At 33.6% G+C, this 27,633-nt stretch overlaps 1 protein-coding gene across 10 annotated transcripts in view; it reads right to left on the reverse strand.

Annotated features, from left to right (window-relative positions):
• The window catches only part of Ipk1 (Inositol phosphate kinase 1), a 276,465-nt gene that overhangs the window by 1,974 nt on the left and 246,858 nt on the right, over positions 1–27,633 (reverse strand). For all 10 annotated transcript variants that reach the window (XM_076368289.1, XM_076368290.1, XM_031978695.2 and 7 more), the window contains 5 exons: positions 21,964–22,168; positions 2,319–2,518; positions 1,492–1,908; positions 918–1,124; positions 451–839 (listed from right to left, as the gene is read on the reverse strand). In XM_076368289.1, coding sequence (XP_076224404.1) covers positions 451–839; positions 918–1,124; positions 1,492–1,908; positions 2,319–2,518; positions 21,964–22,168 — 1,418 coding nt within the window. The remainder of the gene's footprint in view (positions 1–450; positions 840–917; positions 1,125–1,491; positions 1,909–2,318; positions 2,519–21,963; positions 22,169–27,633) is intronic.

Consider the following 27,633-nt stretch of genomic DNA (forward strand, 5'->3'; position numbering starts at 1 on the left):
CAATTTTTTATTTATGAATTCAGCGTAGTGGTTATAATTTTTTATTTAATCATAAATAAGATGAAATTTCATTATGTATAAAATATTATTGAGGTATAAAAAATTGTATGAAGCATAACAACAAGTTTCAGAATTTAGTATGATGGAATGTTTGACAATGATTTGGTAAACAAACCAATTCATCATATTTGTATATAAATAAGTAAGTGCTATCATTTTATAATGCAAATGAACAAAATTGCTTAAATTTTATTAAATTATTTATATTAGAAATGAAATATTATTTTGGGTTGATTCTTTTGACTGTGATAGTGTACGTTTAATGAAATGATTTTATTTTTTTTAATACTGTTTACGAGTAATTAATATTAATATGTATCAATTGATTTATTACGCTGTCGATTCATATTTACTTTTTACTTATAACAATAAATCTCTGTTATCACTTACACATTTAATTCTCGAAAAGCTATTAATATTGAGCAATCCCTGGCACATGAAAATAAAAGATAATTCTGTAAGCACAGTATATCCTCAGAGCTTATAAAACATTCTACTTCTTCCTTGCTGGAGTACGCGTTGCCTCCATTTTGTGCCTTATCAGATTTATTGTGAGATGTCATATCATCTTCCATATATTTAGGAAATAAATTTGATTTAGCGAAACGGAAAATATTTTCAGCGTGGCCGTCGTCCATGATTTCTTGAATATCCGAATTAAAAATTCTATTTTCATTGCAATTGTACTTGCATCTCGCTTTGTTTGTAATCCTGGTGCATTTGATACATGTTCTCAAGTGAGTCTCTTGTAAAGCTTTTGTGTTTTCCGTGGCAGTTTTCTGGAAAAGAAATTCAACAGTTAAAATAATAAATGACTCAATAAAATATAAACAATAAAATAACAAAGCTTTACTTACAATAGATTTATAATAGAATTTTCGATAATCCTCGATTGTCTGCATTTTCGTTAAATTATCATACACCATGTCGTCCTTTAACAATAGCTGAAACTTTGAATATATGTTGTACACGTACTCTGCAGTAACAAAAGGAAGCTTCTGCATATGAAGTACCCTCTCTAACACACAATTCATTGTTAATGTTTCACCTTCCAAATTGCATGTCTGTAAAAATGATTGTAGATAGAATTATTTTATACTTTACATAATTATAATTATTTACTTGTTTCTACTCAATTTTACTTAATTACAGTTATCCATTTTTATTTGAATTTAGTTTCTTAATCGTTTGATACGATTTAAGAAGATCTCTTTCAATTTGCCAGAAATCCACTCCAAATGTTTGTTTCATTTATTTGGAGTATAATGTTTAAATGAAATCATTTAAATTGTTACATATGTAAATTTACTCTCTATACAAACAGAGATTAACAGAAAGAAAGATAAAGAAAAATGAAAAATAATAAAATACAAAAATACTAGTTGCACAGTATAATTATTAAAATATTTACAATTTGATAACGGTATTTACCTCGCCAGCAAAGTATAGGAGTTTCTTCGCCTTTGCAACAATGTCTGAATTAACGTACGTGATTGGCTCAAAGCCTTGTCGAGTAGATGGGCATAATTTGTATGCAGAATGCGGTTTGAATCCTCCTTGAGGAAATGGATGTAAAAGAGCAGCGCAGATCAAGTCGCAAAATACGTCGATGTATTCTTCTTTTGTCCTACTGGACACGGAATTGCGAAACCATTCTGCCAGGACACATTCCAAATCGTCTGAAGATGATTCTTGATTGTAAACAACGGTACCATTTTTAAAAATTTTTAGATTATTTTGTGGCGATGCTAACAGTCCTTTCAATGCCGATTTCATGCGTTCCTGTACTCCGGAGAAAAGATCGAACGGGCAGTAAGAACTCCGAGCTTCTATCACCTTTTTCTTCAGCTGAAATAATAAACATCCGTAAATTACAGTTCTTCAATTTTACTTAATAGTAGTATTCAAAAGAAATTACAATTCTACTTAATAATAAACTATTCTGCACAGGATTTAAATACAATCTTTGTGTACGTAAATGGTTCACTTAATTTGATAAATTCATTCGATAATTGCATTTTGTAGAAAATAGCTCTAATGATTCTAATTTTCGGGTTTTGTTGTCCCGACATAAAACAAAATAGAATTATCTGGGATAATGTAACTTGTAGTTTCATTTTGTATTTTTTTTTTTTAGAAGAAATTTAAAATAAATTACATGGTATGATAGAATAATATTAATAACGTTAAAATTGTAAATTGATATTACTGATATTAATTGATATTGTTTAATGTTAAATATTAAACTACGATATTACCTTGTGATATTGCATCAAACAGTACGGACACTTTTGAAATTTCCGATTGTCCTCTCTCGACCATCCTTGTTTTGGCTTGATCTCGACGCAAAACGTCTCGTTGCTTTGAAATAAGCTCGTGTCGCATTTAGTTCGAAGGAAAGTGTAATCTGGGTATTTCGTGGCGTAAGCTTCTGTAATTTTCTTGTTGCGCCGTTTTTCTGGAAATAAGGGACAATAGTGATAAAGACAGTTTCTGCAAACTGAATTTGAAAATTCAAAAGACAACTCGTTAATGATACATTATCAATGTAATTACACAAAATTGTTCAGGTTATATTTGTAATGTCTTATTAAACGATAAAAAACTGCAATAGTTTATGACGAAACGAAATATTTCCTTAAATAACCTTTATTTAATTGTTTCACTGTTATATTTTCATGATTATTTAACAAATTATGCCAAAAGAAGTAAATATTCTAAATAGATAAATTTCATATTAACTAGTTTAGGGAGCAAGACACAAATCGATATTAAACACAAAAATTGTTATCGATTATAAGACAAATAATAAATGTTTTCAATATTTCTAACAGTTTAACACTGTATCAGTCAAAATGATTAGTTTTAATTTTTTTCTCTTGCAGTTGTTGGTATCAAATAAACGTTAAATATCTGAAATTTTTTTACAAATTAATGTCTGTATCCCGTGTATAATAACAAATTAAAAAATCTATTACTACTATTTTTGTAAGAGTTACAAATCTTATCAAATATTTAATAGTTCTAGTTTTAAATAAAATAATCTTGTAACTGTATGTTTAGAGCTGATATCTAAAAATATTCATGTTCTATATAAAGAACACAGTGTAAAAACAAATTCAAATGGCGCACCGTTGATTAAAGTGACTACTGAATGACTTGATATTTCAAGTGTTATAAGTTTGACAGCGTCAGTCATCAGTGACCCTCGCTGTAGTCGACGAGTTAATAGGCAGCTCTCATTGCATTATGGAGTATAGCGCATTTGTTCGACCTTAAAAAAGCTGAATCATGCGACTATCATTAATATGAAAGTTAAATTTTTCGTTATTTGTTTTTCCAAAAATAAACTTCACTTAATCTCTTATACTTTTAGTACTCATAGTACTTTCACATGTACATTTACTACTAATTTTAGGATATTAAAAAAAGTATTAAATATATATTCAAAACTTTGATCAGAAAAATAAAAATAATACATCTGTAACGTTTACAATCGTTTGATATTTGATGTAAAGAGAAATAATTGAATTTTAAATCGCGTATACCATATATTTCTTAATGGCGAATACAAGAACTAAATTAAAAAATGTTTGAAGATGTTTACTTATTAATTTAATGATTTTTTAAGGTAGCATGAAGATTCTATTTATTTCTCCTTTTTATAAAGGAAATGCGTAGAGAATGTGAAGTTAGCACAAATATCTGCGATTTACTCATCCATGAATCAACACAGAAACCGTTACATTTTTCATGACTTGATAGCGGTTGTTTACAGAATGTATTTTATATTCGTCAGTGCATATCACGATGAAACAGGAATATCACATAGAATCAATGAAATTTGCATTTCGTATTGAACGTATTAAACATTTTCATTGATATAAAATATTTTTATTAACGTTTCTACTTTATACCAGTATATAAACAATATTTAGCTGTGTAATAGTTTATTCATCACATTTTTAAAAGAACAGTTCTCGAATTAACCCTCGATCACCGATGCTTGGGTCTGTTTTGACCCAGATTTTAAAAATATAAAAGAAACAAACTTTGACACTTTCATTCTGAATTAATGATACAGTAGAACACAAATAAATTAGACTACACAACAATTTGATAAATTATCTCCTTACCCTACGATTAATCTTAATAATCCTTAATAATTTACTCGAGAGACCAAACATTTCTTTTCTACATCTAAATGTACTCTAAACCATACAAATTAATAATAAGAAAAATAATTCCCTATTTGAACTCAAAGGAACTGACTGACATTTATATTTGTTAAATAATATTTGAAATCTTTGCCATGAGCCAGGCACGATATTATACGAATAATAATAGTTTAAACCATGTAAATAATGGATAAGATTCTTATTTCAAGATTAAAGCGATCCAATTTCGATTACTTTTAATGCACTCGCAAAATACCTCGCGGCCGGACATTTACAGGAACAAAACCTTTTTGTGCTGCACCCACCAGTAAAAGCATACAAGGTGCACGGAGCATCTGTCGTGTACGTTTACCGAGCCCGTGTTTGCATATTCTTCGTTTTGAGTTTGAAAATAAACGTTCACGTGGCAGTTCGGTTGCGAAAATACCCTCGACTGCCGGACGTGATCATTTTCTAAAAATAAGTAACTGGAGAACTGTCCTGGAGAACGTGAAGAGAGAAAGTGCAAGAAAAAGGGACACGCGAATGCAACAAGTGTAACCTACACGTGTTTCGTCCGAAATGCATCGAATTTACAAATCTACCGGCAATACACAGCAGGGTGCAATTACGAATTAGTAAACACGAACCGAAATCGAGAAAGCTTCACTATATCATTCTTCAAGAGCGAAATACTTAACACTGTTCCCACCACGACCGGTCAAATGACCGTTTTCAAAATTTCGATTAGAATTTCCTATATACAACGTAATTGAATCGCCCTTAAACTTCGCGACTTTTCCTCAAATATACGTATATTAGATTCTTCAATATTCACTTCTTTTTTCATTGTTTATTTTCTGAGAAAAATTTGTAGTCCGTCTTACCTACCACGACCGGTCATTTGACCGGTAGAACGATTTATATTTTTTTGTAATAGTATTCTCTCAAACACTCAATTCCGAAACTATGAAGTCGTTACAAACGAAAGGTAATGCAGTTGTGGCATGATTTTAGCAGAAAAGTGCCTTCCAGGGACTGCTTTACGGCACTTCGAAGTGTCTACAGTTTTCGCTCGCCTATCGGCCTCGGTAAAATCGGTAAGATCTAAATGTCGGAGATGGTCTTTACAGGTATTTTTCAATATCCTAGACTTAGCTGGGATAAATGCATGGGTTTTATATAGAGAAACCACGCGAGAAGAAATTTCGAGACGAGAATTTTTATTTCAATTGGCAGAAGAACTTGCCATCGTATATTAAAAAGTGCTGCAGCTAGGCAAAGGAGATCAACCAACACCCGTCAGAAATACAAGTACAGGTTCACGTGAACGGAAAACGTGCCAGATAAGAAGATACTGCAAAGACAATAAGACTAACAAAATCTGTCTAAAATGTAAAAAGTACGTACGAGGAAACGAATAAAATGTACATTATATACTTCTGAATAAAAGAAACTATATTTTTATACTGTCAAATTGGCTATTATCTTCATTCTATATTAAAAAATACAAGTTGTGCTAAAGACCGGTCATTTGACCGGTCGCGGTAGGAATAGTGTTAACTGAGGGTTGATTTCTATAATAATTAGAGTGCAAATCTTCACGAAAACTTAAATTTTTAAGAATGTAATGGGAAAATTAAAATTATCAAAAATTGTACCTTTTTCTAATGATAATCTACATCTTATTATGTTACTTTTCTACGACGGGTAATGGATCAAGATATAACAATTTATATTGTTATGACAGTAGCTCTCGATATCTTGTCGGCCATAATGTTTCAATACCTGTTGCTCATCTGTAAACGACTTAATTGTTTCAAGGAACGGAAAAGCTTTTGTAAAAATCAATACTTCACAGAGCCAACTTAAAACCGATCGTGACAGGAAATCGATATATGTATCACGGAGGGGATTGGAAGTAGTCTTGGAAACTGATTAAACGCAACCCACGTGAAATGTAATCGATGAAACCAATAAAGAAAGAGGAAGAAATCGAAGAGATTCGAATATAAATTACAATAATTATAGAAATTCTCAGTAACAACACAAATTAATGTTGTTTGCAAATGAATTAGTCTAAAATAGTTTGCTGTTGTTATAAAGTTTATTTTCTTAACTTTAATATTATTAATAATATGAAACAATTATAAAATAATCGTAAATATAAATCTCTGGTTCATCGTGAATGTTTATATCCTTCGCGAATAAAAGATATAGATACATTCAAAAATTGTTGAAATTAAAAATATCAACATAGTATTCATATTACCAAAGGGCATAGCAGTTTTATATTGTTTTTAACATACTGGAATTATTAACAAGAAAAACAGAATTTTATTTAATCTGAGTTTCCTTGAATTCGTTTATACGTGTGTTTAAACGTCTGCTGCTCATTGATAATGACATTCGTATTTAATCAAGTTTCGAAGATACCCGATTACCATGCATACGTATAGACTTAATTTTTGCGTGCATACATGTTTAAATAACCTTTTGCGAACGGCTTTATATTAAACGTGCAACGTGTGAACTTTACTACCCAATCGTTTTCCCTTTCTTCCCACGACGCAGAAAGCAACACAGTAATTTCATTTCATTTAGTAAACAACTGTTAGGTGACTGTTTGCATGAATGCTCTCCTTTAAACACTTGACGAAACAAAGCATGCCTCGGACAAAGGAGTTGGTAGAAGGATTACAGGATGCATGCTTGGTTGATTCGAAGGGTTACCGGAAAAGTGCTAATCATTCTCCCTTCCAGTTTTCTCTCTCCTTTGTGTAGCGCAAACAGCTTTATTCGTCTCTTAAAGAACCGATTCTATTTATTATCGACAAGCTAAAGGATGTAATTATTATCCTCAAGCTAAAGAACATTATTATTATCGGCAAGCTAAAAGAGATCACTTTGGAACTTAATGGAGTGAAATAATTAAATAAAGCTATAAAAATGTTGTTACTAACATTAATGACGACTTACAACATTCAGCTAAAATGATTTTTACTTTGCTCAAGGCATTTTACATATTTTATTATTAACGGAGTAATGGTATGTGCAAAATCTGAAGAGATATTAAACAAGTGACAAACTTCTCTTTATACTTTACACTGTTGAAACCCTTTGTTTATATTAGATACAAATATTTTACATTAAAGTATACATGGAAATTTAGATGAAATTAAGAGAAAAATCTAAACCTAATAAAAATGGCACTTAAAAGTAGTTTCAGAGTATTCAAAATTAAAGAATAAACGTACTTAAAGATTACTTTTAATACAGTTAGAAAGTCTGGAATCGTTCAAATATTACCAAATGTAAACGTTAATATTAAAACAAAGGAGTAATGTCAGAAATTTCATTATTTACGATTAATTATGCCATTTCTTTCGAAAATATGTATTATACTCCACTTTGTCTCTAAAAGCACTGTTCCATGTCCTTTTGTAATGGTTTTCTATATCATTATACGAATACAATTCACAGACCAGTTTCAGGTTCCGTTCCGTCGAACGTTTTTTCCCTTTTTTTTCTCAATTGTACTTGCAATGATTCGTGGTTCGGAACGGAAGATCAATATTATGGAGAACATTGTCTGCGGCAGCTGACAGCCGAGGAGCTCATGTTTAAGCACGATTTCCTCCGATAAGGTGGTCATTAGACGGTCTCTGGAAAGGAAAGTTTCGGATTTCGTTTTCCTGTCTACCAGAGCTTCCTGAGAAAATAATGGCCGGCTCGTATGCGGATAGTTCGAGAGGCTCTCTCAATAGAGCTCTCTCTATGCTTGAATGTTAAGTAAAAGTCAACAACGCTGCGCGGCTACCCTCTCGGAAGCTCCTTGCAAGGGATGTCAGACAAATTTCCGATCAAACTTTGGGGGCACCTTTCACGATTTAATGCGACCGCATTGTTTATAAATGTGACACCGTATATATTGATAACGCAATTTATAATTATTAAAAATAGAATCGGCAATGACGGCCATTTATGGATTCGACTGGATAAAACGATTAATTGACACTAGAACTACTCAGAATGACCTATTTTTCTAGAATTTCTTCTAGTTATTCAACAGATAACAGATGCCTCTCTGAAAAAGTACTGGAGAAACTGGTTTAGCAATACACACACTGAATTTCAAACCAACTGAAGTCTCAATAATTGCATTGTTGAAGTTTCTACAGAACAATTAAAAAAAAGATTGAACTGATCGGTAGTTCTAGTGTTAAATAAGCAATTGAAAAGAAAAACGGATCGCAATCTTCATGATAATATTTATAAAATAAGTTAATGCAGTTGCTCATTATGACTCGGTCTATTTTACCGAACAAACTTTGTGTTTATCTATTGTCTTAGTTAAATAAAACTGATTCATTTATTCCATTATAAAACCATCAATAATAATTGATACCTTTCATAACTTTTTAACTCTTTATACTCGACAATTTTCTCAGTAAAAATATTTATCGTTTTCTGATAAAATATTGATGACATTTTTTAGAATTAAGATAAAATTATTTAAAAAATGCTTCTCGTGAAAAGACAAAATTCTTTTGGATCTCCATTCCTTGCAATTTTTGTGTAGATTTTTGTTTCGAGGATAAGGAAATTATGCAAAAATATTGTAGTTAAAATGATCTAAATGCAGGAAATATTTTTAAGATATTATGATATGCATATAAAAATAGAGATTGTTACCACTTTTATTTTAAGGATCCATTAAATTTAAATGAGATATATGAAATATGAAAAAATCATGTAGATTTAAATACATACAACAACAGTTTAAATTGGACAATTGGATTGTTAAAACATTTGAGGTTGTTTAGTTCAAAGTATCTTAATAAAAATGGTACTCAGAAGTTCAAGGCACAGTAAAATCAAACTACATTCTTCGTGAAATAAACAGACCATCAAATTTTAGGAGCATGCAATCTTTTGACAAAGAAATGCATTAACAATTATGAAAGGAATGATTATCGACAACGTTAAGTCAACACAAAGGCAACAAAGAAGTGGCTTAATAAGAAAATGATTTATATTTCGACGTTGAATTGGGTCCCATTTGTAATGCATCACCGACAAGGAAATCGCAATTTCACTGTGCAAATGCATCGTTGCACGGAACTGCAAAAACGAAGCACAAGATTATAAAGCATCCAGAACCATTTAATTCTGTCCACCGTTTTATCCGTGCATAAATAGCCCCAGAACTGCGTGAGACACACTGTATACAGGGTGAAACACGCAATTGAGCAGATTGTATTTCGTCCACGATTAGAGAAAGAGGAAAATGTTGAATGGTAATTTTCCTGCCATTTCATTTTTCATGAATGCAACGATGCACTTGAGAAATGCAAATATGTGTCCTTTATTTTAACTGTATGTTGGAAATCACACAAACTGATTCTCCTACGTGTTGTACGGGCAAATGTTTATAACAAGGCAACGTGTTTTATAAAGGAACGCGTTGTAGAGTGTTCACTTGTTTAAATAACAAAATATTTTACTTTTACATTAGCTGACTGCGATATGCTTTCATTACGATAATTTATTACTGTCCAACGGACACAAACGTGTCGACTACGTCAAAGGACAAAATTGATAAAAATGTACATGGAATTTTTTTTTTGTTATTCCGTGAATTATCGCACACGGTAAGCAGCAAATAATAATTCAACACTTTGACTTTATAATTCCATATTTCTTATACTGATGAATTGTTTGTATTCATATTCTCATATTCACATTTTTTATATTTTCAATATTTATATTATCGATATTCATATTTCTATATTATCTATATTCAGATTCTTAATATTTTCTGTATTCAAATTTTTATATTCTCTATATTCGTACTTCTTTATTTCTTATATTAATCTTTGACCCTTTGACCTTTTTAAGTTGACCCTTAAATACCGATATTAGTTTCAGTCGCCATTCGATTGAACGCAACAAAAATTATGAAATGAAAAATTCAATATAAAATGTTGATTAACTCTTAATCCCCATAATTTATGCAAGACGTTTCTCTATGTGAGTTGCAAATAATATTGTTAATATTTCGTCAGAAAATAATGAATGTTTGTAATGAAAAATATCGTCGAGTGCGAAGGGTTAAAATCTTTTTCCATCGTTGACCAAATCTAGTTGAACTTCGTGGGCCACCCTGTACACACGGTATAATGGATGCAACGTAATAACCGTCATCGAAAGTGTGGGTCAAACTAAAAGGTTTAATGACATTCTATGCAAACAATCATGACACCGAACAGGTAACGGCGCAGCCTCTGCTTCGTGTAACGTTCACGGAATTGCAACAGCACGAGTTTCTGTAATTTCAAACATACGAGTACCAAGAAACAATACAAATTACAACGCTGGTCCCCTGATCCCAGTTAAAAGGTCACGAGTCATGAGAAACGAGACTCGGTATGAAACTCTTTGCTCCCCTTTAGATATATATCTTGCGCAACGCTAGTCTCTGACTGTTACGGTCGAAACTAAACACGAAAATCGTGTAATAAAACTGTAATTAATCGAACGGTGTAGATTTTTACTCTCGCGCGGTGCTCGGGCCAATTTAACTCGGAATGGGTATTTAAGGTGTAAATTTTACTTCTTACAGAACTATTTACATTCTATACATTTATAGATATGTGCCTAATACATACATTTTAATGTATTGTATAATTTTTATATACTTCAATTTAATTTTAACCCTTTGCACTCGAGGCCTCCGAGTTATAAAATGTAAAGTTTTGTCGTTAAATATATCATAACATTTGTATCTGTAACCTACTGGTTCGGTTTATTTAACGGATTTTATTAAAAAGACAATAAATGATATCTGTGACTTTTTTTATACACGTATCATTTATTTATACGTGAATATGTTTCTATTGAAGCTGCTTCCAGTGCAGAGTTAAATTATCACATTTCATTCTTTTGATTTAAATTTTAAAATTGTTGTTTGGGAAGATGTATGAATAGAATTCTTATATACACACAGAATTACAAAATCAGAAATACAGTTATAATTAAATAATAACTTTTAATGGGAAAAATCGATATTTGTAAGATAACGAACGAATTCAATTGTTTGTACCAGTTACGAGTGTTTGATGTATTCCCAACATTCTCAGATAATTTAAATTATTATCAGCATTCAAGATTTAATATTAGAACCATGGAGCACTTATTAGAATTGCAATGTAATCCTTATAAATATTGTAACAATACATTTTTTCGATTTCTTCAGACAATCATTATAGCGTTCAAGCGAAGCTATTTATTTTCAAGATCATTTCAGGTATTCAATACTTTTAAAACATCAATAATTACTAAGTCAAAAAAATTGAAACCCGTCATTTTGACATGTGCTACAGTTCTAATATTAACCTTGTAGATTTTCAACTTTCTTTCGTATCATAAACCATAATCAAACAGTTAATTCATGATAATTCTATTCTAATCTGTTACTGATACCACGTAATCCTTCCATTTTCTTTCAGTTTCATTCTATGTAATCTACAGTAGCCTTACACGCGTTTATGTAATCATTACAAATGGTTAATAGTTCGAAGCCGTTTAAAAGTTTATCGCTTCTGTTGAAACAGCCCCCTGTAAAAACCCGTCGATCAGCTGAACCGAAAAATATTCCCGAATGGTTTGCGACGTAACTTGTCGCGGGATCTTTCACTGTTTCAATAACAACGCCGGTTACGTCTCCGCGTCACTGATTATTGAAACTCTCAGTAGTTTGAAACGGCGAACTATTGAAAAACGAAGTCTAGATGAAGTCTAAGCCCCTCATTAAGGGGAGCCAATTCGGGCTTCCTGTATAACGTGTTTTCTTCGTAACTCGAGCTGTTTCCATTCTCCGCGAACGGTTTCTCATATCGTTCTAATTCCTTCCCGTCAGCTAGACGCGTATCTCGTACAAGCAGGTTTCTCGTGCGTCATGCAGCTTTCAAGATCCCAGGTTCCATCGGTGATCCTGCCGATGAGACTTTAACCCTTAACACGTTGACCGCCACGAAAAACTTCAGCGTTTTGTGTATCACATATTCTTTTGTAGTAAAAACAGAAAGGAATAATTTTCAATTGTTTGGTACACAATTATCAGGTTACACTATGATCCAGTTATTTGCGTTATTAAACATTTTCATTCGACGCCGGTTACCTTATGAATTGTAATTGTTTTCGAGTAATTTGACAGATTCGGTCATCGGTGATCACCGTAGCAGTCAATTTGTTAAAACGTTCGTTATTAGCATATTTGCGACGATCAATGTTCCATAGTTTGTGCAGAGAAGAGTAAATTACATTTACGTGTTTTCATCTTATTAGATATTTCGTAACGCATGGTTTAATCACTTAACTTCAACGTTTGTACGGTCAGGCGTGAAAGTTTAACGTCATTGTAACTTGAAAGTTACAAAATATATTCGTTTGATGAGATTATTGAAACTATTGAATACATTCTTAATTTGTATTCATATGTGGATATTTATTAATTTTTATCGTGGTTTTAGTATTACAATATTTTTTTGTAATTCTTTGACTTTCGAAGTAAAAGACGCGGAAGAGAGACTCAAAGCAATTTCGTTAAATTTCCAGGACAAAACAGAATTACGTGGGAGAAAGTTCTGAAATTATACTCAGGTATACAAACAATTTACGTGAAAATATTACAACACCGCTTGAACAAACGCAAACATTTCGGTTGTTCATACGGGTTAAGTGAACACTAACGATACGCTAAGTATAAATATGCCTCGACAATTATCAGATTACTTCACATTAAATTAAAAATAATATTCTAATCGTACTTGTTTCGTTCCAGGGGCAATAATACTTTAAAGGACCTTGGACGAGAAAGTACAGGTAAACAACGCCTTTGTTAATGTATAAGAATGCGATGTTTTAATTATTAAAAGAAAGTATTGAACATGTGTTCTGTATGTGCGGAACAATGACAAGTAAAAGATGAATTATTAATATCTTTGCGGTTTTCACGTTCTTAGTCAGACTTCAAATATAAAATGAATTTACAATTTAAAAAAATGACTTAGTGTCTCCTTCACTGGTATATTTGTGCCAACCGTGATATTTTTAAAGCAGATAAACGAACGTGGGCAATTAAATCAATTTCCTTACCGATGAACGTGCGTCTGTATTTTCGAATAAGTATTTTAATCAGGTTTAGTTTAATTTCTCGTTAATCCCTCTCCCCGCCACATTTGTATCATTTCATTGAATTCACTCAGACATTCAGTGGCTTACGTGCGACCGACAAGAGTAGATTCGCCGTTCGTATTATCATTTTATCCGTCTAACGACGTATGAATTTTACATGTATACTTGAATAGCTTTGAATAATATTCCACGCGTTACACTTACAACAATTTCCAGATCTGCGGATATACTAAACCGCAGTACTGATAAAAATTGAACTGGAAAGCTTCACCTTAAACATTAACTAAACGCGCGCTTCCGATGAACAGAAAATATATTCTACATTCTTATAAATTATTAATAATAAAATAGACCCAACGTGTATCATTGCGAAGAAAGAATCGTATCGCAACTTGTTCATTTACATTCGAACGTACCTCAAATTGTATTGTACAATTCAACTAAAAAATGTCCATTACTCACTAGACAGAATTGAATACTGAGTTTAAAATCATTTCGCTGCGAATTAAATGGTAACTGAGATTTATCTTCTGAATGTAAAGGGTGAGATTATGTACAACTATTAACCTTTAACACTAAAACTAACGAGGAGTCAAGACTTTTTAAAATTTGTCTATAGACACTCTAAGGGTGCATCTATTGAGATTTCTGTTAATTTAACATTCTGTTTGCGTATTGTTAAATCTGTTTCTTTGGTAATTTCTCAGAGAATCACATCATTTTTCAATAATTTCGAAAAGAAGAACTTCGACTGCCAAGTAAACAATGTTCTTAATGAAACTGAAACGAAAAAGTCGAGATTCTTCGTAACGATTGCTCTACTACCTTCCTTATATCCCATAAATCAAAGAAATTAAGTAACCAAGAAAATTATTGTTTAAATTGATGTAAATAATGCTGTCACCCGAATTCGAGTGACGTGGCAGTCAAAGTGTTAAAATATCTTTTATCCTGTAACAAGTATTATTAAGTAACACATAATATATCCAAATGTTAGTCACTAATGACTTCACAATAAATGTGACCACCTTAAAATGAACTCAGAAAAGGTACATTCTATTCGGTGTTACACTCTTTCTTAAATTAAAATAATATTTACGTGATAATTTATGCGCGATCTGATTTCACTAACACCGAACAAAATATACTTTCCTTTTTATTTCACTTTACTTTAAAGTGATCACATTAACGGCAAAGCCATTGGTGATCAACATTTAGATACGTTACTTATTACTTAACAATACTTCTTACATAATCACTCAAAAACAGACTCGTGTAAGAGAATTCCTCGTAAATCGAGAGTCGGGTGCACAAGAGTTTTCGGAAAGGTTATTGGCCGCTCGCGAAAAATGTGCGGTCGGCAGCGTTACAAGAGTAACGGCGAACCGCCCCTTGTTTCGTGAATATGCGACGATATCGCGCGGCGGGTTCCGGCCGGGCGATTAATTATTCGGTAAAGAGGATGATCCGCGAGAAAAGGATATTTAAGTGACCTCGTCTGGCAAAAGGAGGTGCTTGAATGGGGCGTGCATCAGCTTTCCCCTAAGCCGGGGCTCGACGGATGTTGCCCTGGGGGTCGTGCCCTTTTCGTAGGAGTGACTGATCGCACGTGTGTTCCGCGGTGGAACGTGTGAACGTCTCTGTGGAGGCACGACCAAGTAAGTACGGCGCTGGCTTAATGTCTTCTCGAGAGTGTCTGGAGACGTCGTCATCCTCTTTCGAGAGCGTGCAGCTGCAGCCGCCACCGCCGCCGCCGCCGCCGCCGTGTGGGCCGACAATGAGTAGCCTCCGCGACATGCACGCAGTAAATTTTCGTTGGCCCGCCGTTTCAATGCTGACCGTTCAATTTCTCTATATAGATATTTCTGTTCTGCATACGGTACACCGTTATGGTTTCCCTTTTTGTTTCTTATTTTTGCTAATTCACGCCTTACCCACCGATAATTCTACTAAAAAATTATTGCTTTAACGTTAGGTTTACGGGCATTTATTGTACAGTTTATTCTATTGTTCCTGGGGAAGTTGATATTCGTTCATTTAGATTTTGGAAATTGTAGATGTAGAAATAGACAATTAGGATTCATATTCGTGTAATTGAATCAACGAAAACCGATTGAAACATTTACCAAATAATGTTTATAAAATTCAATCCGCGTCAAATTGACGCGTTCCGGAGCTTCCAAATTGCTTAAATAGAATCGCAATAAGAAAACTGATGTCGAATGAAACTATTTATGTAAAACGAATAGCTAGATGATAGCATAACACGAGTATCGTGATGCCAAATCATAAATAATTATTTCTAATACCATTTGCCCTTGTTATAAGAGAATATTTATTGCTATATACAACGTTCGAAATTCTCGCGGCAGTCAATGTGTTGACAGCAGAACGATCGAGCATCTAACACATTATTAACCAATCGCGAGTTGATTTGTGTTTCCAGTTGTATTAGCCATTTCAAAGTTTCATTTCGATTCATTATATATAAATAAAGTATATTGACGTTTATTTAAATCGCGAAACTTTCATATTTAATTATGGTATAATAACTAACGACATGGGACAACTTCTGCGTAAAATTGCCGGTCAACAATGCGTTGACAAACCAAGGAATCACGTAAAAACAAATAATAGCTACTACTATTATGAAAACAATACAAAAAGATTAGAAACATTACGTATGTAAATGATATTCGACAAAAACTGCATTTTGTCTTTCTTAAAACAGTATATATTTCTATTCGAACTATCTGGCGAATCTTGATTCATCCAGACTATCTTTCACGAAATTAATCCATTTAATACGAGTTCCGCAGTGCGCACGCCCGCGAGCTCAGCGAGCGTAGCGGTCATGCGAAAAAAGAGACGTGTCCCTTTTTATCGTAAAAGTAATTGTACTTTCATGCATTTTCCATCTGGAATCCGGTCGCGCCGGTGTTTTCGTAATGGGAACGGTCTCATTATCTGATCGATAGCCTTTACGTTCCGGCTGGAAAGTCATCCATGCGGTGCAGATTTATCTGGTAAGAATCGTGATATCATTTTGTTAGGTCAATCTGTATACCAGAATGATCCAGTTCAGAAAACTCGACGCGGTCACGCTTCGTTCCGACCCCGCGAGCCGCGATCCGCACGAACAATACCGAGCGAACGTTGTTGTTGTTGCTGTTATTATTATTATCGTGATTCGAGATGCGCCGACAGGGACTGGGAGAAGAACCGTGACCCCCTAGCTGAGAATCTATCGCGATGTCTCGAGGAACAAATGCACGGGCAATAATGAATATACAATGGAGCGGCCTCGGCGTTAGTACGAGCACTCCGATATCCGAACGTTCTACTATTTAAACCTTTGCGCTCCAGAAGTTTTTCACCGGAAATATTCAATATTTTCTAATGAGATACAGATGACATTTTCTTAGATTGAATTAAGAAATCTCACATGCATTCAGGAAGAGGACTATTTTCTCTCAATGTTTCGTACATTGATGCATTATACGAAGTTTAATATTAAATATCAAAGTTCACAGTTTTGCTGTTTCAAATCATTTGGTGACTTAGAGCCGCCTCTGGAGTGCAAAGGGTTAACACGTTCGCTACTAGCGCTTATTTCGGTGACGGTCTCAATTATATTTTCTTCGATCCAATAAATCTTCGAAAGAAAGTATTAGAAAAATGAAAGTGAAACGAGTCATTGAATTCTTAAACATAATGTCGTAGTTTATCATTTCTAATAACAATATGTGTAGGACTAATTTCATTTTAATTATGTAAAATATAGGATTACGGTCGTCACAAATATGTGAGGTAGCAACCTACATATATATACATTATGTATAGTAAATAGACGTACGATGTTACGCGTTTATAGATATAAATTTTTAAGGTGCAAGAAAATAGAGATTATCATCAGGTTTAACACTATTTTTACTGCTCTTTTGTGTATAGAATATTTAGTTTTCTTTAGAGGTAATTGAACGAAATCTAATATCTTAGATTAAAGAATTTTGTTGCAATAGTTGCACTTTTTAGAATGTTAAGAAGTTACTAGGAAAATAAAAAAGGTTCTGTGCTCTTTCTATATCCAGATTGGCTGTAAAATTTACTTCAAATGATTGAATGACATTTTTGTTAAACCTTATTTGAAATATTCGACATGATTCTCATACGATATTATGAGGCGAGGGATTGAATTACTTAATATAATTTCATTTAATAATTAATTTCATATGAAATAAATATGATGGCAGAATTAATGTTATAAGCATAACAGGTAAATTGGACAAGTCAAAGACAATTAAATTTACAAAATAATTTCAGTTAAAATATTAAAAGGTATCCTTCGACAACTTCAATAAAAATAATGTTAATAATACATGAATATTGTATAAATCAATACTTGAAACCGCGAGTTGCGTGAACTCTGTATTTTAATAATAAATCGTAAATTTATAATATTGGCAAACAGGACTGTGAAACGCCTTTCGTGTATTGGATGTTACATGATTTTGTTTGATTAAGAGAAATTTCATATTTTGTATCAATTTCATATAAATCAGTTTAATGAAATTATTAAACTTAATGGTGAAATATTTTGATTAATTGAGATTACGTGAGTATTAAATATTAAAATAAAAATAATTTTATGAATGTAGATCGAGGGAAAATTTCATTGATTGCAATTATCTCCATGGCAGATCTTTTATGAGAGTCTTACCGCTTTTTAAACTCATCTGCATCATTTATTTTCTTTGCCTACGTTTCACTTGTTTTACATTATTTTCCAATTCTTGACGTCACGTCCAGCAATGTGGAATATCTTCGTTACTCTCAACAGCCATCTATAATCATAGCTAAACATAACTTTAATTTTTCTTCTTTAAAAGCTTTTCCTTTTCCTTCTTCTTCTTCTTTTCCTTCAATGCTTTTGCTTTTCCTTCGCTTGCAGCGAAGTCAGTAATTTACAAGCAGATTCTGATGGAGTGTGCAAATTTACACAGAAAAATTGCTCAAAGTTTGCATCCTCTTCACTATTCCAAATCTATTCAAATCCCTTCCAGATCTTAATTTTGAAATATTATACTGCAAACAAATGCAATAAAATCAAAATCTATTTTTTTACACTAGAGAGGCAACTTAAATATTCTTTACGTTCCTACTACAAATAAATTATCCGCAAAAATGCACCCGTTGGACTTTCGTTATCTTCCCCGAAAATTTCTTTTTTATCTGAAAATTTTCTTTAAAATGAAATCCATTCAAGAAAGGAAGTAACACAATCTTAAAGAAAAGCGATACAACTACTACTTTATCAAACAAAAAAAAACAGTTTTCACCATTTCTCAAATAAGAATGAAAAAAGAACGCCCAATTAAAGAAAAAACCATGAGTAAATAATACCTTTATTTATCTATAAATTTCTATACCCATATCCCGACAAATCTTCCTATAAACACTGGTTTATCACTGTATCAATAGAAAACAATTTATTAATTAAAATGAAATGTATTCTGTAAACAACTTAATTCTATAACGAAAACGTACCTATGTAGTTCGGTACGTAAAAATGATTTTATACTTAACACTAGAACTACCGTACCAGTCGAAACGACTGGTTTCGATTGTTTTGTTTCACAATTATCGATATCTTAAAAGCATTGAATATTCGGAATGATCTTGAAAATAAATAGCTTCGACTTGAACACTATAATGAATGTCCGAAGAAACCGAAAATAATCTATTGTTAGAATTTTTATAGGGATTACACGTCAGTGTTCAGAATTATTATTTAGTATATAAATCGCGCAGTACATAAAGACAATTTTGGTCAACGATTTTTATATGAACAGCCCACTGTACAGCGGCGTATTATCTTTCGCGAGATCGTTCCCCGGCATAATAAACGCTGGCGGCCGGAGTTTATCCCTCTAATCAAGTTTCAAGAAATATTTGAATTTTACGGGCGGAACTAAAGTCGAACAACCATCGGCCGGGTGAGATTTCATCGGGGCTTGAGAAACCTCGTGGTATTGGAGTGCCTTCGCGCGTGCAAACCTCGCATTTTTCTTCGGGGAGAAAAGGTGCAGTCAGCAGGTGGACGCGCGTGAAAAAAGGCCGCGCTACCTGACCGATCGACGAAAGCTGGAAGACCACGTTGTCTCGATACTTGTTATGTATTCACCTCGGTCCAACACCTGTCGCGGACAACAATAAGCTTATCAACAGGCATCTGCGTTTATTCGCAGTGCTGTCTTTTCTGACCGATTAAGTCCCAGTGATCTATTAATGGATCACTCACTCTAAATTGTTATAGACAATTTATTTGTTAATAAATAATGTATCTAATAATTAGGATATGTATGAGTTAGTATTTAGAATGAATAAATTGAATCAGACGTTATTTTCAGATAACATTTATACTTCATTTGAAGTTTTGAAAATTTACAAAATGCTCTATGATTGCAGTGCCGCGAGAAGTTATTTATAAAATTTGAAATAACAAAGTTAAAATTTTTGCAACTTGGTATTACGAAATAAATGTTTCCAGAATAATGAAAACTCTATTTATATGCACTAACATTGAATATAAACAATGTTATGAACAATTACATTAGGTGATCTATGAATATGCGACTGTTATATATAGTATATTGAATATGTCAGATTTTTTCATTATTTTTCCAAGATAGTATGGACACTCATTACTCGAAATACAAAATTTCATCTATAAATTCAAAAAAAAAATTTCATGGGACTTAATGGGGTAACACTAGAACTTTCTCGTATAACCTCTTAAACCTCGAAGGTTTCTCATTAGATACACTTTTGGTATAACAATTATTTGATATATTGGTTTCTATCGATTTATATAAATCCGATACAGCTGAGAAATGATATACCGAATGACAGTTATGACTTTATTCTGGTTCTTCATGATTGTTTTAAGAACCCAAACCCTGTTTTCAATCCTTCAAAAGACTTAAAGATTTAAAATACAAACTGTACAATATGAAAAAAAATACTTTAACTTTCTTATTGCAGAAATATACCGAGGAAAAGGAAACCTTGTTAAAGGATCATTTTACTGAATACATAGAATGACTGAAGAAAACATGGTGAGAAAGGAAATTGTAATAACATGTTGGTAGACTACAGGCCTTTATGCAAATTCACGTTTTCAAGGACTGATTGATAAAAACAAGAATTAGATAAAAGTTAACAGCCTCGATAAGTGTTTCTATAATGTGAAAAATAATCTTAAACCTGTTCTTCAGTTTGTTGCGACCATATTTACCTGGACTCTATTCAGTGAAAGATCAACAGCACCTACTGGTACTTATCAAAAATAAAATCAGAATTTAAATGAAAAAATCTAGATGCTTGGAAAAGGCAAATACAAATGTTCCAAAGTGGTTTAATTCAGTCAGGTTCTTCAGGTATTTTTCAACTCAGCTATGTTTTCAGTCCGTTCGAAGCCATCACGCGATTATTTGATCTGTTTAACTTATCCACAGTTTTATTTCTTCAAGGATACTCTCGAATTTAAGAAAAGTACAAGAAAATCTTTACCACTGTACGCGTGGTACCTTTCAACCTTCCCAACATTTCAAATGTGCAAATAAACTGAGAACTGTAGCAGAGTTGACACGTTGATTCTCCGTGAGTCATCATTCATCGAATTACTTATAATATTTATCAATATTACAAATGTATCTCTATAACTCGCAATTCAAAATTGAAAGGTCGAGATCTTCCACAGCAATTGTTCGTTATGTCACCGAGAAGATGACTTTTTTATACCTATATGAAAAGTGATTATCTAAATTCGAGTGACGTGGCTTATGACACTTGACACAAGCCTAATTATGTAGTCAGTTCTTATCTTTTCTTGTCTCGTTTTTTATACTAATTCGGTATTCGTCAATACGGTTACACATAACTAATCACAACTACAGAACTAAAAAGCTATATGTCTAATTAGTTTAATTAGACAGCTTTCATCTTTCCTCATCATATTTTCGATACTAATTTATCATTCGTCAATACGGTTACACAGAACCAAACAAAACTACAGAACTAAACTATAATTCTAAATATGATTTAAGAATGAAAACTTCCTTGACAACATATATCAAGGTCATCAAAATTGAAGCTACCTATAACACGTATATACACATCAATGAATTAATTCTACACATGGATAACTTCAAAACTAATAAAATCCTAAGCCTGAAACTTAAGAATTATTCCTTACACGCCGAGCACTCGATGGATATAAAAAGAAAACTTGAAAGAAATAGCTGTCCGAAGTTTTAGCCTTTCTCGCATTCCATTACGAATATCTCTCGTAACGAGTCGGTATAAAATTTCGTCCACGTTCCTCAAGAGAAAAATCAGAGAATTACCCGCAACCGGAGGGGCAAAAGGGTTGCTGGTCCACGTTGACGAGGGAGGGTGAAAAATGCGCGACCAGAAAAGAATTCCAGAAGCGACTGAAGTTTTTGCGCGGTCCCGTACGAGAATTTCGAAGGGCTGAGCGTTTTACCTGGCCGGAGCGTTTGAATGGCTTCCGAAAGTCTGATGATGTCTCTCGCGTCGCACCGAAGAATCTCAGGGATCTCCGTGTACCGTCCGAAAAAGCAGGAAGCCACGCTCCTCACGAATTCCACTTCTCGTTCGGCCCGTTGTTCGCCGCCATCCGGTGGAACATCGTCCGGCAACGACTTCCGGAATCGAATTACCTTGCGCTCCTGAAACGCGAAGGAACAAAGGCGTGAGCGAAGGGAAGAGAAAAAGCCGATTATATAATACGATAAGAATATTTACGAGCCGGCCCCGCGGATTTCGCGGGAACGCGTGGAATACGGTGAAATATAAAGCGTAATTAAATTCAATATTGTTTTTACCCCGATAGCGATGCATTGAAATCGCGGAGGGAACGAACTTCTTTTATTCCTTGGCCGCCATAAATCATTGAGGTATGTAGCTTAGTTTGCGCCCTCGCGCATGTTACGTTCGTCTGTGCATTGTGATGTTATTTATGATGGAAAAGGGGAATTCATAAGGATATATAGATTAATACGTAGAATTTTATGTTGAGTGATGTAGTAATTAGAAATTGGAAACTGGAAATTAAGATGTTTGAAAATATTTGAGTACATTGGCTGAATCGGTCAACTCCGTTTTCTACATTTTTTAAGATTTCGTAGTTAAAGCGCTTGATTGGCCCGTAACTTTTTATACCTCTTCATTAGATTTAGTATCACAAAATAAGAAAAATACTTTTAGCCATGCAAACATTGTGATAATAATAAAGATTACTTCAAGGATATACCGTTTTATGCATTTTACATATTCATTAGATTAAAGCTATATCTATAATAATGAAGTAAACTACATTCTATAACGTTTGCCTGATTTTTCATTAGAAAAAGAGATTCTACACTCAATGTACACCAGTGCATCACTTTTCTCTACTTTATTTTATGAGGTTAACCAGTTGGTTAAACAATTTGAGCAATTCAAATGTGAAACACCATAAATGGAAGAGAAATTTCCAAGTTATGGTACGTCTTGTACAAAGGAATATTTCTTTTCCATAGTGTTTCACAGAAGATGAAAAAATCCATTAACATTAGAACTATCCATCAGTAAAATTGATTGTTCTGCATTTTCTTATAAAACTTATAATAGATTTATTCAGTTTCCAATTTCCTTATATTCTAGTTTGTATTTATCTAAATCAATTTCTTGAATAATTTCTGAAAAAACCGTCTGTGCCTTCCCTATGGGTCATTTTCACCCATTTGGTGGTTCTAGTGTTAAACAATGCTTCAATCATGATTTAGATTACCTTGAACACACAAAACATTGATCCGTTACTGAAACAACATTAGAATTTCCGTTTACGTTACAAATACCGAACGCGATGTTTCATAATGCATCATACGCACGCGATAAGGAGAGAATATTTTTCAATTGCATAAATCGATATCACAAAAAACTGGAGCCGTTTGAGTGGAGTCGCTGCTCGATAACTGTGCTCGCGATATCGCGAAGAATCGCTTGAAGGATCATTGAGCATGTTGACACGTTCACGGTGCAACAACTGGGCGACACACGTTTTGCATACTCACGCGACATAGTTGATTAGCTACCGTTGGGAACAAATCAATGGTTCAATCGAGTCGCGCGCCGCGGCATTCGAGAAAATATGCAGGTCAATAGTGCAAAAAATGTTCAAAACAGAGAAACAGCATACAGCTGCAGGATACCGCGTACGCCCCGTCGGTTCACCTTGTTATTTTCTGGTTTCTATTTCGAGCAACGCGGGTAATTGCCGCAAACACTTAACCCTTTGCACTCGAAAGTTTCTGCGAGAAGCAGCCAACATTTCCTGATAAGATACAGATGATATTGTGTGAGACTGATCGGTTAGAAAATATAAATATAAATTTATACTGTCGAATGTGCGAAATGTAAAATATACAATATTAAATTATTCAATTGCATTGCGTTGTCATTATCGCGGTTTTGTCTTGCCGAATGCCACCGTATGAGACAGCGTTATTTACAATGAGGAATGTTTTCAAGTAATCATCGTTTAATTGGGACACTTACATTCAACATGTTAAGAAAGACAGCTATTTTATTTGAATATTTTATATATTGATGTATTATACAAAGATTAATAGTATACGTAAGATTTTATAACCTTTTTATATGAAATCAAACGGTGACCTCTCGAGTATAAAGGGTCAACTGTATTGTTTGCATTCATTGTGAACGGTTGTGTCCGTGTCAAGTATGGTTATTATATAGTTTTTATTGGTAAAAATTACGTTTTATACGATATACCTAATTAAAGTTAGTTATTAATACTTTATTATTTTCCCGAATAGACTGGTAGATAGCATTTTTTGGAACTAATTGATCGAGAAATGGCACTAATAAATTAAGGAAAGGTGCTATTTTATTTCAATGTTTTAAAATTAATAATAAATGAAAGGACAAAGCTTTTTTCGAGTGCGAACATTTAGCGCACAGTTTTGTTCAAACATATTCTTGGCTCTCCGCATCCACCGGCCATTATTGATGCAACACACGGAACAATTACACGGCCATCCGTTGAAATAACTTTTCGTTTACCATTGGAGTTGACGCTTTGAAAGCTTTAATATGTCATAAAAGTTCAAATTACCATGAATTTTAAAAACTATTGAATAATTAAAACGGTAATACGATTTTATTGCACATTACAAAGTCGGTTGCTGTGTGAAACGTTTGTTCAGTTGGTTATAATTGAGCCATTTACTTCCCAAAGTGGCTGACTTCGCAAAATTAAACGTAGAAAACTTTCATAAAATTCAATACATTAAACATAAATCAAATGTTTTAACACAAAGATTGAAGAACATTCAAAAACTGTAGTTAATCATTTCGACTCACTAACAACTCGCTTGATCAATTCAATTATATACATAGAAATATAAAATATGAACTACATTAAATTAATTACGAACTATATTAACCATTTATGTACTACAAATAATTACTGCTGTAGCGTACAATGAAAGTTCGAATGAATTTTGTCTGCGAAGTTTCACAATCTCCCTCGGTTATACAGTTACGTTGAAAACGGGAAAATGTGTGTTAAAACTGGAAGGGTTGATTTCACCACTTCACAGCGAATTTCCGGGGGAAAAAAAAGTTGCTTCTGGTCCAGCGCAATAGGCTTCGCGATGAAAAAGTTTGATTGAAACTGGAATTTTGGGTTTCACGTGGTTTTCCCTTGTTAAATGGCCCCGTTCGTACGATGATTCCGGTTGATATTATACATAATTATCGAGTTAACCACGTTCGTGTTATCGGGGGCCCTGCCACAGTCGGTAATGAACCGGGGCGAGTGCTAAATGAAGTTAATCTCGTTACGAAAACAGACGGAACGCAGGAAACGAAAAATTTCGAGGCTGACGGTCTCGACAGATCGAAATTAGGTCGGCGCGCGACGTTTCATACCGTGGCGAACCGCAATTTCCACTGCGCAGCAGTCTTCAATTACTATCAGTGAATTGCTTAAATGACGTGGCGTTAATTGCCTATACGTAAATCGTGGTTCCTAGAGAAACCGGCCGTGCCACTAACGAGTTCGTGTTTTCTTGTGTTTAAAGGAGCGGCGGACACGGTCACTCGATCACCGATAATTCGGCTATCGAAGTGTGCGAGAAACATTTGCTTCACCCTTTTTCCGCGGACTGTAAAGTCGCAGTAGAAGGTAAGAAAGTTTCGATGAAATATGTTTTTAATCAATAAAATTTGATGTCCAATCAATTGGTTCTCAAATTTTATGTTTCTCAAATTCAACGAATGTCTCGTTAACGGGAACCCTGTGTAATATGTAAATTAACTGTTGAAGATTATTTAGTTGGAAATCTGAAAGTTCGTGTCATTATGCAGACGGTGATTATAAATATTTTTGCTGCTTGTTTTAGGCAATGTGATTATAGAGTGGAGGTTGAATCTAGGTTTATAGAAAATTGTTCTTAAACGTTTATTATAGATACCGTTAATTATGACGAGCACCTACGCAATATTATCTGAACAGAATGCTTGGTAATTAATGCACTATTAGCGTGACAAATCATTAAAGATCGTAATAAATTGTTTTTTAAATGTTTTAGTATACAAGATTTAAATTGAACACATTCTGTTTATTTTAGATTATTTTGATAGAATCATATAAAAGTGTATATACGAAGCTTAATTCATTAAAGACCTAATTATTAGTTTGTTATTAAGTATATACTACGAATAGTTAAAAGTTGCAGCAAGAAACTAATTAATTTTGCAAAAATATTTATTACAAATCCCTGAATGAGAATCACTGATCATTACGGTTATCTATATAGATACCTTACCACTGAAATATTTAAACTCTCAAAATAAGGTTTGCAATAAAAAGTATTAATGGTTAATTAGCCTTTACCCAAATTCTAAATTTAAATTAAAACCAGTCAAAGAATGTAAATATTCATGGTAGCGAATCAGTAATCGTTACATTTAAATCAAAGTTACCATTTCTATTTTATATTTACCATGAATTTAAAAAAAGATTAAAACTCTCGAGTTTCACAGTTATCGATATCGAACAGTTTACACTTGCAGGCAAACAAATTACCACTTTGTTATGAACGTAATGAATCAAGCATCGATACGCTTTCTATGTAATTACGATCCAGCTAGGTACCATAAATAACGATTACATCCTTCTGAACAAAAAAGACCTATCTACTAAACGAACAGCGATCACCAAAAGTTAATATTATTGAAAACTCCGTCGCTCTCAATAAACTATTTCTAACCACAGAGTTTCGCTGAAAACTGACGCGTTTAATGACATTTTTAAGCGGACGTATTGCCGATATCGTTTAAACCGGTGCGAAAGCTTCGCTTTTCAGTAGCATTGGTAACGATTCGCCGGTCCCCGTAGCAATTGTAATTGTCATCAATAAAATCGTGTCTCTATTTCCGTTAACCCTTTGCACTCCAAGAGTTTTCTACCAAAAGTACCCAACACTTTCGGATGAAATATAGTTAACATTTCTTGAAACTGGCTTCACGAGAAATCGTACATAAATTGAAGAAAGAGGCTGTTTTATTTTAATATTTCGCATACCAAAGCATCACACGAAACGCAACATTAAATATTATACTGCATAATTTTTCTGTGCCAAATCGAATGGCGACTGAGAGGAGCCTACGGAGTGCAAAGGGTTAATTGCCGAACATTCGATGACGATCTCGGCTGAAGAAGAAACCGACGACGGTCGAGTGCCGGTTTCACTCGGCTATCGATCGGAAAGTTATTGCCAAACCGAGTGGCGTCAATACACCGGAACGAAAATAAAATTTAGAACATCAGATTTTGCGGTGCCCATGTAAACTTCTCAGGTGGTTGTCATTTCTCATAAACGTCCAATCGATATATCGGCTGTGCTCGTCTGCTGGCTGACGTGGCTGCAAGTTCCCGTGCGTCACTCGCTCGTCCGTGTAACAAGCGTGTATGTACACGAGCACGGTAAGTAGATAGGTAAAAGAAGACATTATCTAGCTCGCGGTTTCGGAAAGTGATTCGAGTCCATTTATTTTTAAACTATTTAGATTTACGTTTTAGATGCTTCAGTGTTGGTTGGGCTACTTGTTCTTTGGCTACGTT

This window comes from Nomia melanderi, chromosome 6 (genome assembly GCF_051020985.1).
Source record: "Nomia melanderi isolate GNS246 chromosome 6, iyNomMela1, whole genome shotgun sequence".
NCBI lineage: Eukaryota > Metazoa > Arthropoda > Insecta > Hymenoptera > Halictidae > Nomia > Nomia melanderi.